The sequence below is a fragment of the Mercenaria mercenaria genome, chromosome 5 (assembly GCF_021730395.1).
Source record: "Mercenaria mercenaria strain notata chromosome 5, MADL_Memer_1, whole genome shotgun sequence".
Classification (NCBI taxonomy): domain Eukaryota; kingdom Metazoa; phylum Mollusca; class Bivalvia; order Venerida; family Veneridae; genus Mercenaria; species Mercenaria mercenaria.
In genome coordinates this window covers 35,428,949-35,445,963 of record NC_069365.1, presented here as the reverse complement: position 1 = coordinate 35,445,963, position 17,015 = coordinate 35,428,949, and the positions used below count along the sequence as shown (strand labels likewise).

The window sequence follows — 17,015 nt, the reverse complement described above, 5'->3', positions numbered from 1 at the left end:
ACTTATACAATTTTGGTTAAGTCATGTGATACAACCCCAAGGACATTAGTCGAAACGTGCTTCTAAACTTTACCAAGATGTGATCTGGATTCAGTAAAAAGTTTGACTTTCTAATAAAAACTGCTGAAGTTATCGAAACTCGTCTTGGTTATTTAGATAAATATCAACAAGAGACACTGTCAATTTTCACAATTTCAATAAAGATCCATAGCTCACAGAAAATGGTTATCAAACCTAAACTAGATTTTATAGTAAATTACTTAAAAGACACAGATTACATTTGCTGGAGTACCTGTTCGACGATCCAAAGAGAATGAAAACGTATGCCTCTCTTGGTAGTACGAGTATGATAATCCTTAAACTAAGTTTTCCCTGGATGTAATAAAGATTTTAAACCTATCAACAGAAAAGTCATCTGTAACACTAACAAGTGTATGTCCTACCAACGTTACATGGCAACTAAACAGATTTTGCAAGTCTCCTCTAATGGAACAATCTACTAGGTAACAATTTCACATTACTCTGTAACAGTTTCACTCTACTCGACAATAATTTCAATCTGCTCAATAATAATTCACTCTACTCTATAATTATTCACTATTTATAACTTGCTCTACACAATTATAGTTCTCTCAACAATAATTAGTCTACACAATAATTCACCCTACTCAATAATAATTCACTCTACTCAAATAATAATTCCCTACTCAGTATCAGGTAACAATTTCACTCTGATCAGTAACAATTTTTCTATGTTCAGTAAAAAATAAAATCTGTAAAAAGATCCTTTGGAAGCAAAGAATGCAACCAAGAAGAATAATGGCAGACTTGGTTTGATTGAGTCTGTTCATGAGAGGTAATGAAATGTGCAACACCTCTCACGCCCCCTAGCACCCGCTTAAGCGGAACTCTGTTACACATAAGTTGAATGAACTCCATGATCCCAAAGGACCAGAAAATGTAACAACACTGAATCCAAGTATGGGGAGACGTTTTACAGCCGCCACACGGCACTTAAAGATTGCTGTTGTGATAGTTAATGAAATCTGTAAAAAGATCCTTTGGAAGCAAAGAATGCAACCAAGAAGAAAAATAGCAGACTCGGTTTGACTGATTCTGTTCATGAGAGGTAATGAAATGAGCAACATCTCTCACGAGCCCTAGCACCAGCTTAAGTGGAACTCTATTACACATATGTTGAATGGACTCCATGATCCCAACGGACGAGAAAATATATAACAACACTGAATCCAAAATTTTCACTCATGCGATGGTGTTAATAATTACTTGCAAGTAAGCAATCTTTACTCAGAATGACTTTTTTTCTGGCACATAATAAATACAAAAGACAATTTACATTTATCTTATTTATTTATGTCTTGATTTTTTTCAGTAACAGTAACAGTGGTGATATCTGGCAAACATAAGGTACAAAATCTTGTGTTGAGGCTGTCTTTTATTTTCTTCAAACTTTATACATATAGCGTACAAACTAGACTTTTAACCAATAGGCAATATGGCTATTATTTTTTTTTGTATAATACTGGTTTGGAACCACTTTCCATATATGTAGAATAAATGTTTTATTCCTGCATCATTAAAGCAATAATTTGATCCAGATCATTTGAATGTTTGATTTTCATGTCTTTTGGGAAACGCTTTTTCATAATTATTTATGTAAAGGTTATATTGCTATCACTCCTGCATTTACAAAACTTTCAGTCACATTGGGGCATGGCGGCAGCGTTGCTCATGTGAAACATTTTAAACTTGTTATCAATTGCCTGGGCACTGGTTTACCACACTGAGAAAATAACTACTTAATGTGACCCGAAGAGACGCTCATAGGAAACCCACATTTAGGAATAAGAGATTTTTTCTGTTAGTTTATTTTTTCAAGTGATTTCTAATAAAATATTGAAATGAAGGAAAATGGGTGGCTCTACCCTGTACATCTTATCTTGATATCAAACAAAAAATCCATGAAAAAAACTGAGTCTCCAGATTATCTCTTTCTACAGCTGTGTTGTATACAAATACAAAACTTTTAAGTGATATCATTATGCAGTGTTTTATAACTTAAATAGTTAATACTGAGCAAACAGATAAGTCTCTTCCAACAATATTCTGTAAAAAAGTAGTTGCATAAAATTAAATGATAAATGACAGCCCATGATCTGAAAGTTTAGTCATGAAACGAGATGCTTTATTTTCTCACATATCTATCATTTGATTTGTGTATCACAGTATCACACTATGTTCTGGATTTTGTTACAGTGCAGCATACATTTGTAGAATGTAAATTCTTTCTGGACCCTCTTTCAAGCACTATTTCATCATTTGCTGTGCAAAAGAATAAAGTGTGTTCCTGCATATTTCCATCTGTCACAATTCATGTTATAGGACATTAAGTTAGAAGGTTGTTAATTTTCCAAACAATTTGTGGTGTAAAATCTGTTGAAGCACTATGAATACAGAGCCTGCAGCAGTTTACCTCTGATAGCAACTGACTTGTCTAACAATGGGTGAGGTCTGTAAAGGAAAAAACAAAGTTTTTTTTTACAAATGTATGTTCAAATATACAATATCTTACAATAAAGAAAGGAATATTTACATCTACAATAAGAACAGAAGCAGTTCCAAGCAAAATGCATAGGACAATACAAAGATAAACAAGAGCACCGCCTTGCGGGTGCTGATGCTCATCTGATTTTTTTTGTATTAAAGAAAAATTGTCCTACCCATGATTTTCTAAGTCCAAAAGGGCCATTATTCTTGCAAAAAGCAGGATGGAGTTATGTTTCTTGATGTACATAGTCAGCTTATGATGGTGAACAACTGTTGCAAGTTTCAAAGCAATAGCTTGAACAGTTTAGGAGAAAAGCTGACCTAGAAACATAAAACTAAACCAATAAATCTGATATTTTTTAAGTCCAAAAGGGGCCATAAGTCTTGCAAAAAGCAGGACAGAGTTATGTTTCTTGCTGTCCATGGTCAGCTTATGATGGTGAACAGTGTTGCAAGTTTTAAAGCAATAGCTTTGATAGTTTATGAGAAAAGCTGACTGTCACTTAAACATATTACTCAACCAAGAAAACTGATTTTCTAAGTCCAAAAGGGGCAATAATTCTTGAAAAAAAGCAGGATGGAGTTATGTTTCTTGATGTACAGGGTCAGCTTATGATGGTGAACAAGTGTTGCTAGTTTCAAAGCAAGAGCTTTGATAGTTTAAGAGAAAAAGTTGACCTAAACATAAAACTTAACCATGAAATCTGATATTTTCTAAGTCCAAAAGGGGCCATAAATCTTGCAAAAAGCAGGATGGAGTTATGTTTCTTGCTGTACAGGCTCAGCTTATGATGGTGAACAAGTGTTGCAAGTTTCAAAGCAATAGCTTTGATAGTTTAGGAGAAAAGTTGACCTAAACATAAAACTTAACCAGGCAACGCTGTGCCGTCGCCGACGCAGACGCCGACACCAACGCCAACACCGATCAAGTGATGACAATAACTCATCATTTTTTTTCAAAAAATCAGATGAGCTAAAAAGAAAATAATTTATTTTATATTTTCAGTGACTCATTTAACTTCTAGAGAGAAATATATCTGGTAATTTCACTGAGAGAAAAGTATCATATAATAACAAGAAACATGTCATAATTGTATGCCACATACCCCCAAAAAATACTTAGTAGAATTATGTTTTAAAATCTAACAGGAGCTTTGCAAAGCAGGACAGTTTACATCCCCAGTTTCAGATCATGCTTCAGCATCATGAGAATGTATCCATATATCGAAGTAACATTATATCAGAAAGCTAAGAATTTATTTGACCAATCACATGGTCAGTATAACACATATATAATATATAATTGAGCCATGCCATGAGAAAACCAACATCAGATCAGCCTGCGCATCTGTGCAGTCTGGTCAGGATCCATGCTGTTCCCTTTCAAAACCCATTGCAACTTGAGAAACCATTAGCCAACAGCATGGATCCTGACCAGACTGCACAGATGTGCATGCTGGTATGGATCAATGCTGGTCGCAATCAAAATATGTTTGTTTTCTCATGGCGTGGCTCATATATAGGAAATAAGTATTCACAGTGAATTTTACTGCACCTTATTATCAGTAAGTCTTGCATGCTGTGCATGATCACATCAATATCTACCAATAATCAAAGTCTGAAGTTCTCAGGTGATCTAACAAATTACATTTTAACTGCTTGAGCATGTAATATTCAGAAACAAGAGCTGTCACTAATGGTGACAAATGCCCCCACAGCACCTTTCCCTTGACCTAGTGACCTTGACCTTTGACCTGGTGACCCCAAAGTCGGTAGGAGTCGTGTACTCAATAAGTACTATCAGCATGTGAAGTTTGAATGTCCTGGGTGCAGTGGTTCGCAAGTAAAATGCCTTCATGCAAAAAGTATACGTTTTAACGAATGAAGGAACTAACAGACGGACAGTTGAAAACTAATATGCCTCCCTTCAGGGGCATAAAAAATGAAGTTTTTGTCAAGATTTTTTTTTTCCATCTCATGGTACAACAAGAGTGCAAGAATGTCACAATATACGCCCGTCACAGCAAATTTCTTTACTCTAGCACCTGTATTTGCAAATGGAATTTTAATTTTGTGGTTGTTTAGTAATAACTAAGTGTTTTGTTTTTCTAAGTCCACAAAAAAACTCCTTACCAGGTACAGATACCTTAAAATACACCTAAAATTGGAAAGTAACATCTATGTTGTACCACAGAAAAGTGGTCTTGGTTTTTCCCTACGGTCAATTATAAAAAAGTTACAATATAAGTTATTTATAGTAACAAACTAAGGGAAGTTAATCTTAAAAAAAAAAAAAAAAAAAAAAAAAAAAAAAAATCAAAAAAAATTGTAAGTCCACACAAAAATCTTTACCAGGTAGAGACTGGTCAAAATACACCTCAAAATTGGATGTAGCATGCATGTTGTACTACAGAAAAGTGGTCTCGATTTTTCCCTACGACTAGTAATGAAAAAGTTACAATATAAGCTATTTATAGTAACAACAAAGGGAAGTAATTCTAAAGAAGGGAACTGCGCATGACACTTCATCTCATGATGGTGTATAATTGTGTCAAGTTACATCAAAATCCCTCCATGCATGAAGAAGAAATGCTTCGGACAAAGTCATTCTTGTATCTGACCTTTGGCCTCTAAGTGTGACCTTGACCTTAGACCAAGGGACCTGGTTCTTGCGCATGACACTACGTCTTGTGGTGGTGAACATTTGTGCCAAGTTATATCAAAATCCCTCTATGCATGAAGAAGAAATGCTCCGGACAAGGTTTTCATTCTTGTATCCTTTGACCTCTAAGTGTGACCTTGACCTTAGACCTAGAGACCTGGTTCTTGCGCATGACACTCCGCCTCATGGTGGTGAACATTTGTGCCAAGTTATATCAAAATCCCTCTATGCATGAAGAAGAAATGCTCCGGACAAAGTTTTCATTCTTGTATCCTTTGACCTCTAAGTGTGACCTTGACCTTAGACCTAGGGACCTGGTTCTTGCGCATGACACTCCTTCTCATGATGATGAACAATTGTGCCAACTTTCATCAAAATCCCTCTATGCATGAAGAAGATATGCTCCGGACAAAGTCATTCTTGAATTTGACCTTTGACCTCCAAGTGTGACCTTGACCTTAGACCTAGGGACCTGGTTCTTGCGCATGACACTCCGTCTCATGATGGTGAACAACTGTGCCAAGTTTCATCAAAATCCCTTCATACATGTAGAAGATATGCTCCGGACAAGGTCTGTGGACGCCGCCCGCCCGCCCGCCCGCCCGCCAACCCGCCCGCCCGCCCGCCCGCCAGGGGCGTTCCCATAATACGTCCCGTTTTTCAAACGGGCGTATAAAAAACATCATAAGCCACATGTGAAAAATATTTCATTTTCAAGCATACTGATGAAAATAAAACCCATATTCATGGAAAAAGAACCTGAATATTCTGAATGTATTTCCTTCAGTTCCATACTACAAAATGAGTAAGGTGAACTATTGAAAAAAAACAACAACATAAAATGCAAAGAAAATTTGTTTGATTTATATGCAAGATCAACAAATCTTGCATTCATGGCCACAAGATCTCACATGTTCAGTCTAAAATATTGCATATGGTGTTTACTTGGTGAAAGATATTCAGATCTTACACTAAAAAAAATCTATACATAAATTTTACTTACTTATCCATAAAAGCTGAGATGATTTTCTTTGCAGGATAAGGAAAGTAGTTCTGTTTTACAATATGTTCTAGCACTATCAGTGGGCCTGTTATATCACTGGGAGGGCGATATTTCTTGTCTTCACCCTTCATAAATAAAAAATATTAACCTGTATTGAATATGTCACAAAAAATAACTTTTTTTTTCATTGGGATTAACTTATCATTCTTGTTTTCATGCTCCTTTGACAAAAATCTCACAACTTCAAAACACACAGATTTTTCTTCTTAACCTTTTCAACATATTAATCAAGTATTTAATAAAGGAATGGATTGAAACTGAAAGTGAATCAAAACAATTGAGCCAGCAGAAGTACAGAAATAGAACTTACCTTTAATATACCTATATAAACAAGGTAAGCATTAGCAACAAGCGATCCTGCATTGTCGTTTTCTGTAAAAACCTCTTCTAAAATGTTATCTGAAAAAATAAAATTGCATACATATTTCATCCAAATATACAATAAACTGGAACCAGCAGAAGACAATGGAATTACACAGGAGGATACAGTTCTGGCCAATGCACAAGAAGATATAAAGTGTGAAGGCAGCACAAGAAAATAAAGTATGGAGGCTGCATAGGAAGGCACAGTGTGGAGGTTGCACAAGAAGATACAGTGTGGAGGCTCCATAGGAAGGCAGTGTAGAGGTTGCACAAGAAGATACAGTGTGGAGGCTGCATAGGAAGACAGTGTAGAAGTTGCACAAGAAGATACAGTGTGGAGGCTGCACAGGAAGACAGTGTAGAGGTTGCACAAGAAGATACAGTGTGGAGGCTGCACAAGAAGATACAGTGTGGAGGTTGCACAAGAAGATACAGTGTAGAGACTGCACAAGAAGATACAGTGTGGAGGCTGCACAAGAAGATACAGTGTGGAGGCTGCATAGGAAGACACAGTGTAGTGGTTGCAAAAGAAGATACAGTGTGGAGGCTGTATAGACAGACAGTGTAGAGGTTGCACAAGAAGATACAGTGTGGACGCTACATAGGAAGACAGTGTAGAGGTTGCACAAGAAGATACAGTGTGGAGGCTGCATAGGAAGACAGTGTAGAGGTTGCACAAGAAGATACAGTGTGGAGGCTGCATAGGAAGACAGTGTAGAGGTTGCACAAGAAGATACAAAGTGTGGAGGCTGCACACGAAGATACAGTGCGGAGGCTGCATAGGAAGACAGTGTAGAGGTTGCACAAGAAGAATATACAGTGTGGAGGCTGCAGCAGAAGATACAGTGTGGAGGTTGCACAAGAAGATACAGTCTGGAGGCTGCACAAGAAGATACAGTGTGGAGGCTGCATAGGAAGACAGTGTAGAGGTTGCAAAAGAAGATACAGTAAGGAGGCTGTATAGACAGACAGTGTAGAGGTTGCACAAGAAGATACAGTGTGGAGGCTGCATAGGAAGACAGTGTAGAGGTTGCACAAGAAGATACAGTGTGGAGGCTGCACAAGAAGATATAATGTGGAGGCTGCATAGGAAGACAGTGTAGAGGTTGCACAAGAAGATACAAAGTGTGGAGGTTGCACAAGAAGATACAGTGCGGAGGCTGCATAGGAAGACAGTGTAGAGGTTGCACAAGAAGATACAAAGTGTGGAGGCTGCACAAGAAGATACAGTGTGGTGCTGCATAGAAAGACAGTGTAGAGGTTGCACAAGAAGATACAGTGTGGTGCTGCATAGAAAGACAGTGTAGAGGTTGCACAAGAAGATACAGTGTGGAGGCTGCATAAAAAAGACAGTGTAGAGGTTGCACAAGAAGATACAGTGTGGAGGCTGCACAAGAAGATAAAGTGTGGAGGCTGCATAGGAAGGCACAGTGTGGAGGTTGCGCAAGAAGATACAGTGTGGAGGCTGCATAGGAAGACAGTGTAGAGGTTGCACAAGAAAATACAGTGTGGAGGCTGCATTGGAAGACAGTGTAAAGGTTGCACAAGCAGATACAGTGCGGCAGCTGCATAAGAAGATATAGTGTGGAGGCTGCATAGGAAGACAGTATAGAGGTTGCACAAGACGATACAGTGTGGAGGCTGCATAGGAAGACAGTGTAGAGGTCGCACAAGATGATACAGTGCTGGAAGCTGGACAAGTTGATACCGTAGTGGCAGCAAAGGTGAGGCTGTAGCTTCAATCCTACAGATGGCCTTATTTTACCAATCCTAAACTTTGGTTCATATACTGGTTAGAAGTAAAAAAAGAAAACTTTGAGCACAGTAAATGTAAGTTGCAACAGTTTTCTCAACAGTATAATGTGAAATTAGTGTTAAAACACATGGGAATAACTTTGAATATCCAACACACACCTTTCACTAAAATAGTTAATTTTTAAATACTATTTTTTAATGTAGAAAATCTATGAATCAAATTAACTGAACTCATAGTAGCTGTTTTTCATGAAAAGCATGTATCTCCTACCACTCAGCAAGAAGTGTAAACACTGTAAAATTCAACAATTCAAGAGCAAAAACTTCACTGAAAATCATTGAAGTTGAACTTGCTTATAATATGCACAATAAAGCTTGGCACTGTCACTCGTGTAAGGTTTGTTGGAAATCCACCCAACAACAGAAGAAAAACATCATAAAATTTGACACAATGAGGGAGATAAATACATTCACATACTGTGTTCACTATGAAATATCATGTATAACAATCATTTGCTAAAATACTTCCAGCTTTCTTTGTGGTAGTACATGCTTATACACTGCTTAGCAATACATGTACATGTTTTAGGTGTGTTCTATTTTAAACCTAACACACAGTACTGTTTAGTCTGTTAATTATATGTTTAAACACATACTATGAAGAAATTTTTCATAATTTCAAATATGAATTTGGGTCTAATATACATGATATATCTTTATGAAAAATACTGTGTATGCATGTTCTTGATATTTTTCAATGTTCTTGATATTTTTCACTTTTTATTCAAAACCTTTTAGCCATGAATGTAAAAAAGTCCTATTCATTGTATTGTTTCAGGACTGTTCCATTTAATAGCCTCTGAATTCTGTATTATCTCTGAATTACATTATAAAACACACCCAGACTAGCAAGAGATTGAATGCACTAAAGGTCAATGTCATCGACTACTTGATAATAACTGTTCACCTACCTGCACACTCACATACAGTCTGTTTAGATCTCCTGTCATCCTCTGTAACTACAGTAGATATCTACAATACATGAATTCAGTTTCAGTACAATTTCTTCAATAAACAAATACAAGTACATGCACTATGATAGACTAATATGATTTTTAGAATATTTTCATTTGCAATTAAATAGGAAAATAATGAATAAAGAGTAGAATTGTAGTATTTTTCAGTATACTTTTGATTTTTCTGGTTTATATATTTGTAACTTTAACATATATCTGGAGGCAAGTTCTAAAGTGGGAGCATTGGGAGTGTAAGTTTATCTTCACCTGTCTGTTCAGAATGAAATATATTTATAAAGGAGTTTAAATATTGATATTCTGTAGATACAGTAACAAACAACTTACTCGTATTAAAGTGCTGACCGTCTTATCTATATCTTTTAAATCATCCTGAAAAAAAAAGTCAAGAAAATAAATGATAAGAGCACCTCTTGTGAGGGCCATTCTTTGTCTCTTAGTGTCTGACATTAGACAACAACCAAGAAAAACTTTACAGTTCTTGGCCTTCTAACAGATGAGGGATTTGTAGTTGGAGCTGCTGCAGAGCAGGTCCCGTGGGCCCAAGTGGGGTTAATTCTAGTATGATTTGGCTGGATGTGAGCCATGAAGGACGTGCTCTTATGTTGGTTAGACATCTTCCCTGACCAGTTTCGTTCAGCAGTAGTAAACTTCTTCAGAGGACTTGACCGTAAAACTAGGCAAGTTTTGTTTGTCCTCCATGTATCACACCCAGCCAAATCTTAAATGAATCATCGATTTGTTTTTTCGCCATTGATGACGCCAAATCCTTATTACATGTACGCCATTTTAGATGCATTTCATTCAGCATCACATATTGGTGTTGGATAGCAGTTTAAATACTGGAAAAGCATACCTTAGGCAAATTCCAGGTGTATTGATGCAACTGATTTGTGTTTTTATATGAAAGTACTATATGAATACATAAAACATTTTTGCTGAGAGAACTAGTATTTTCATTTGCCTGTTTTTTTATGAACACCCTGGATCAATTTTCACAGACAAAATGAGCATGACTTTACATTGTTCTAAATGCCATATATTCATGCATATATTTAATAGTTGTTTTTTTCTACAGCTTGTACACGTAATAGCCTACAACACTTTTCGATCTGCAAAATAAATGTATTGCCTACAGCAAATTAAAACATTTAGTCATTTCTTAATATTCTTGAGCCTACAATTTATTTTCTGCTGGAAATCACTAGTGACTATGTCAGTTTTCAAATGTGCACGAGTTGGACATAATTATATCAGAATGAAATGAAAATGAAAGTGATAATTGAGCCGTGCCATAAGAAAAACAACATAGTGGCTTTGCGACCAGCATCGATCCAGACCAGCCTGCGCATCCGCGCAGTCTGGTCAGGATCCATGCTGTTCACTAACAGTGTCTCTAATTGCAATAGGCTTTGAAAGCGAACAGCATGGATCCTGACCAGACTGCTGTATCTATTCACTATGTTATACAGAACATGTTTACCTGCTTGAAAAACATTGCTGTGCAGGCTGACCTTGATCTTCACTGGTCGCAAAGGCAGAATCACCTGCCACCAGCAGGTTCAAGGTTAATGACTTAAGCACTTAAATTAAAAGTCTTATTTTGGAGTAAAACAGTGGTAATGTGATACTTACCCCTAATTCTTGCCTCACTGATGTAGGAAAGTCACGGCCTATACTGTGTAGTTTTGTTGGGGAGGGAAACGAAAGGAAGTCTTTCACATTTACATTCTACAATACAAATGTACAAAATCAGGTTGCAATGTACATTCAATATTGGTTAGGCGTAAAGAAAAAATTCTTTGTTTCCAGTAACATGCTAAAAAAAATTAGGGTAGGTAGGTCGGAAATTTATTTTTTTTTGAAATTTTTTTTTAATAAGTGAGACTTTTCGGAAATTATTTTTATGTCAAAAAATGAATGCAAATAAGGGGGTTATGCCTTTAGAGCATCAGTAAGTTGATTTCTAACATCACTGACCATGTTTAAAGCATAAAAAGTGAAGTTTTGCAACTTTTTGTGAAAAAGTTGAAAAAAAATTTCTCCAAGGACATAAAAACATTTAGGGTTGGACCAAAAATTTAGGGTAGGTCAGGATACCGGAAACAAACTATTTTTTTTTACGCCTTATGTTGGAGTACCATACACCTAGAATCACACTGTTGAGGACATTTGAAGAAACTACATGTTTAAGATGTACAGAAAATATCTAAGGATAAAGCCTAAAATTTCGAAGTACTTACTTGCCAAGGCTAACTTAAAATTATCATCCAAGTTCAAAGTAAATTATAGTACAGCATTATTTTTTTAAATTCTATGATTTTAGGTCTCACTTAACACAATTTATATCCTAAGTCATCATTAAACACACTGATAGGCATCTGTGTAACACCACTGTCCTTCCATAAAAATATATAAGTGAAACATGTATTCCCCTATGGTGTACTGTAGGAAGTAATTGGGTACATATGTATCAGTGTCAATTACCTTGCTATCTTGACCTCTGACCCAAAAAGCCATACAAAGGCCATCTATTAACCACTGGGTATTGTCCTATGAGGTTTGACTGCTGTTGGTCAAATGATTCTAAAGTTATTTATAGGAAGCCATTTTCAGTTAATGGTGCCTTGACATTTGACCTTATGCTCCACAAAATTCCATGGGTCATCTATTGACACTAACTTCTTGAAATACAGCTAATGTAGTATCAGCTTCCTCCAGTTTTTCATCAGAAACTGTTTCCATTCTCCAGATGGCTGTGACCTTGAACTTTTTAAACTACTATTAAAACAAGGGTCATCAGCTGTAAGCGCAACATTTCTCCAGTTGATAAGAAACAGTTTTTCAGCCTACAGATCACTGTGACCTTGAACTGACCACCAAAACAATTGGGGCTATCCACTGACCACATGCAATCCTCAAATAAAATTTGCAAGCCTAGCTCCTCATGATCAGACAGCTTAGTTCATTAACATGTCAGGCGTTAATCACCGATACACGGCAAGGCTTCTTTCATGAGAAGTACCTATCAGACTTTCAGTTGTATTGGATTCAGAAGCTTCTCAAAAATTTCACGTTGCTGGATTGGGATAAAAATTTGAACCAAAGACTTTCTCAACTGTTATATCACTAAACCAATGGACCACCAAAACGACCGTCGTTTTAAAGGTCAATATCACTGACTTTTCGAATGTACTGACCACCAAACACGTGCAACCATCCTATCAAGTCTACTGACTACTAGTATCTATGCAGTTTGACAGCTGTTGGCTTCTTTATTTATGATTTTGGAAGCCAATGATTTATAGTTGGACACACATTCAATCAGCCCAACAGGAGCGAAACAATACATCATTCTCCAAAGCTTCTTCCTGATCGGCGTAATAGTTTTACTTCTTAATCTGGGTTTTAAGATGGCATGGCTTTTTATTTGTTTTATCGTAGAGACCATTAGCATACCCGTTTCCATCAGAAAATATCTTTCATATCACACACTTTTCCCCTAAAAGAGACTTTTCATCAATATTTTGTCCCCCATTAGCACAAATATCAAACTAATTGTTCCTAAAATAAAAGACTAGGGCAACTTCCCCTCTTAGTTAAAAAAGTGGGCTAAAAAAATGCCCTGTATCGATCATCTCAACTTGTCCCCCCAGCCACCCCACCCCCTCTACCACACCTAGTCACCTAGTTTTTACCATAGATTGCTCAGTTTTGAACCTGACACATTTTATAAAGTTTTTTGATGAAACAGAAGAATTTGAACAATCTTCTTAAAGTGTCATCAAAGAAACATTTGTGTAATGTTATCTTAAAACTGGGCCTGTATTCATATAGGGGAAAGTGACCACGCCCTCTGGTGGCCATGTTTTTTGACAAATCAGAATAATTTAAACTAGAATGTGTCTGAAGGACACAGGGTGTGCCCCCCACTGGTACATTTGTCACAAATAAGGGGCAATAATTCAAATGTTTGCAGTCTTAATGGGGTATAGCCTCAACAAACATTTTATGAAAAGGATTCATTATTCTAGGCCCTATACTTTTTGAGCTATGAGCATCACAAACAAAAAATCCACTATTTTGGCTATTTCAAGGGCCATAACTCTGTAATAAGAGCTAAGATTCTCAAGAAGAATGAGAAGTGTGCAAGGTCACATCACCTTAAAGACTCCAGCAAGGCTTCCTGAATTTACATCTAATACTTTTTGAGCTAGGCACATAATTAAGTGAAAAAGTGCATTTTTTTACTATTTCAGGGGCCATAACTTTAAAAATAGGGGGTGGAGCCAGCTAAAAAATTAGAGGTGTGCAAGTTTTTATCATGATAAAGACTTATGCAAGTTTTCAACCATTTAAATTATATACTTTTTGAGCTAGGTGCGTCACAAGGTGAAAATGTACATTTTTGACTATTTCAGGGGCCATAACTCTAAAAATAGGGGGCGGACCCATTGAAAAATAGGAGATGCACAAGTTCATATCATGATTAAGACTCATGCAAGGTTTCATCAATCTATATCAAATACGTTTTGAGCTAGGCATGTCACAAGGTGAAAATGTGCATTTTTGACTATTTCAGGGGCTATAACTCTGAAAATAGGGGGCGGACCCAAATGAAAAGTAAGAAGTGCGCAAGTTCGAATCGTATCATGATGAAGACTCGTGCAAGGTTTCATGAATCTATATCAAATACTTTTTGAGCTAGGCTTCTCACAAGGTGAAAAGGTGCAATTTTGGCTATTTCAGGGGCCATAACGCTGAAAATAGGGGACGGAGCCAGATGAAAAATAGGAGGTGCGCAAGTTCATATCATGATTAAGACTGTTGCAAGGTTTCATGAATCTATATCAAATACTTTCTGAGCTAGGCATGTCCCAAGGTGAAAATACGCACTTTTGCATATTTTAGGGGCCATAACTCTAAAAATAGAGGGTGGAGCCAGATGAAAAATAGGAGGTGCGCAAGTTCATATCATGATTAAGACTCATGCAAGGTTTCATGAATCTATATCAAATACTTTTTGAGCTAGGCATGTCACAAGGTAAAAATGTGCATTTTTGACTATTTTAGGGGCCATAGCTCTGAAAATAGGGGGCGGAGCCAGACGAAAAATAGGTGCGCAAGTTCATATCATGATAAAGACTCATGCAAGGTTTCATCAATTTATATCAAATACTTTTCGAGCTAGGCGCGTCACGAACTTCGGACGGATGGACGGACGGACGCACAGACAAGACCAAATCTATATGCCCCCACCACTCATGGGGGGGCACAACAACTTTGGTACAGGATCACTTAAGAACCATTCTGTGTGAAATTATTTCAACACTGGACCTGCAGTTTCATACAAGAAGATTTTAAAGTTTCCAATATATATACCTAGCTATAGGGAAAAGTGACTATGCCACCTGGCGGCAATGATTTTTTAAGAATCTTAATAATTTGAACTTTCTTGGTAGAGGGTTATATGAGGACCACTTGTGTGAAATTATTTCAAAATCAGACAAAGCTGTTTCGGACGAGATGTTGTTTGAAGATTTTTCGATTTCTAGCTCTGGTGGCCTCTGTGTGTGCAACCAAGCAGAACTGTTTGAATAACTTTGGAAGGGAACCATCCAAGGAACATCCATACCAAGTTTCATAAACTTTCATCTAATTTTTTCAGAAACGATGTTGTTTGATGGACAGACGCCAGATAACAGACAGATGGAAGACAGATGGAGAGCGATCACAATAGCTCATCCCAAGTGCTTTTTGGTTCTGGTGTGCTTAAAAAAAAAATGCTGGACGGGCTATTGATTTGATGGCAATAATATTAAACGTAACGTCAAGGAGGCTAAATGTCCTGTTCGTCGCTATCATATTTCGAAATTCAAAATAGCACAAAAAATATATTATGTGTAAAATTTTATTTTTGTTCAAAAAATCAACTTGATAGAAATATAAAAACAGTGTAAAAAAATAAGTGAAGTTATAACATCATTTTCACAAGGCAAATGCATGGTGGAACATGAGTAAAGGATGATAAATACAGCAAATAAGACAAAATGGTAAAGCTAAAAGTGAGCATTTTTCAGATTTAAAATCCCATAAGGTTGGATAAAGCCCATTTCTTACCCTTAAAATTATTATACTCTCAAGTTCTACTATAAAAGAATGCAATACATGGACATTTGTTTTTAGGTTTCTTATTTTGAACTTTTCTTTGCAACTATGCTTAGAACTAAGGATAAGCTGTTGTAGTCAGTTATCTGTCACTGAACATTAGTATTACAAATTCACAGCAGTATGCAAATACCAGACATCATGTCCCGAGCTGCAAAGAATATATTTCATCTTACTTTTCATTTCTGATTAAATTAGTAAATTTAACTTCAAATTGTAACAATTCTTCTTTCACTTAAGAGCAAGAATTCTTAGCATGTCATTAGTTTTAGTTGCAAAATCTACCTTTTAAATTTTTAAACTTGATTTATCTAAGGCTGCAACATGGACGAGATCAATGGTCAAAACATGAATGTTCATGAAAAAATATAATAATCTAGTAAAAGATCTGTTAGATATTATGCAACAGTTTCTGGCTTTGTCTTTTTTAAAGAAAAACTTAAGAGAACTGCCTTTAGTTAATACAGGGGCAAAATAATTAACTAAAACAGTAGTCAATATAAAATAAAAATGCATGTATGTTAAAACTTGAAGTTAGACATCTTTAAAATATCATTAAATATCATTAAAACACTACATTTGGTTTAAAAATAAACTATATTACTGCAAATACATCATAATTTGTAAAACTATTTTGTGATCTTTCTCTTCAATGAAATCAAGCCTAGTACCACCTATACAGATAATATTCCTTTTCATCATTAATACTTAACTCGATTTTTCTTGGGCAAAGTTGTATTCACTTGTGTCTACATATTTCTAGAATTACGTCCAATAGTCCTGACTGTTTAACCTTATTTTCAAAAATGTCAAATGAGAATTTGAGAAGACACGAGGATAATGTCTAATATCAATTACAGCTCTGCACAGACTTTGACACTGACTTATCGCAAAACTTTTTGGTGACTTCAAACATTCAGAAGTGATAACAACACAGTGAAGCTATTTAAGAAGGTTGAGGTCAAGTTAACTTCATTCTGTCCATTTCTGCAGCTAGGTCAGCATCTGTGACCTGCAAATAGAACCAATCAAGTCTAGCTTTACTCAGACTGTTTTATTCAAAATGAACCAATCAAATTCAGTTTTACTGCAACTGCTTTGCTAAAACAAACTTATCAATTCCATTTTTACTTCGGACCATTGTATTCAAAATCAAATTCAGCTTGTTGAAATGACTGAGCTTCTCAATAATAATTGTTTCAGAACAAACTTTAATTTTTCACAATGTAATCACAGAAATGGACAGAATGTAATGTTAACAAGCAAATGCCTTGTTTCTACATAACAAGAACTAGTAAAAGAAGTAAATACTTTGTCAGTACTTTCATCACCAAGGAACTGCTAGTGTTCTGCCAAGCAACCACTTGGAAGATTTGAATATGGTTAAAAAAATGTTTCATCA

At 36.2% G+C, this 17,015-nt stretch overlaps 1 protein-coding gene across 1 annotated transcript in view; it reads right to left on the bottom strand.

Annotated features, from left to right (window-relative positions):
- Nucleotides 1–1,352: 1,352 nt before the first annotated feature.
- LOC123556782 (ran GTPase-activating protein 1-like) overlaps nt 1,353–17,015 on the bottom strand; it is a 35,661-nt gene continuing 19,998 nt past the window's right edge. The window contains exons 11-16 of the mRNA XM_045347757.2: nt 11,081–11,176; nt 9,773–9,817; nt 9,383–9,443; nt 6,604–6,692; nt 6,234–6,358; nt 1,353–2,532 (exon numbers count right to left, since the gene is read on the bottom strand). Of these exons, the coding sequence (XP_045203692.2) occupies nt 2,466–2,532; nt 6,234–6,358; nt 6,604–6,692; nt 9,383–9,443; nt 9,773–9,817; nt 11,081–11,176 (483 nt within the window). The 3' untranslated portion in view covers nt 1,353–2,465. The remainder of the gene's footprint in view (nt 2,533–6,233; nt 6,359–6,603; nt 6,693–9,382; nt 9,444–9,772; nt 9,818–11,080; nt 11,177–17,015) is intronic.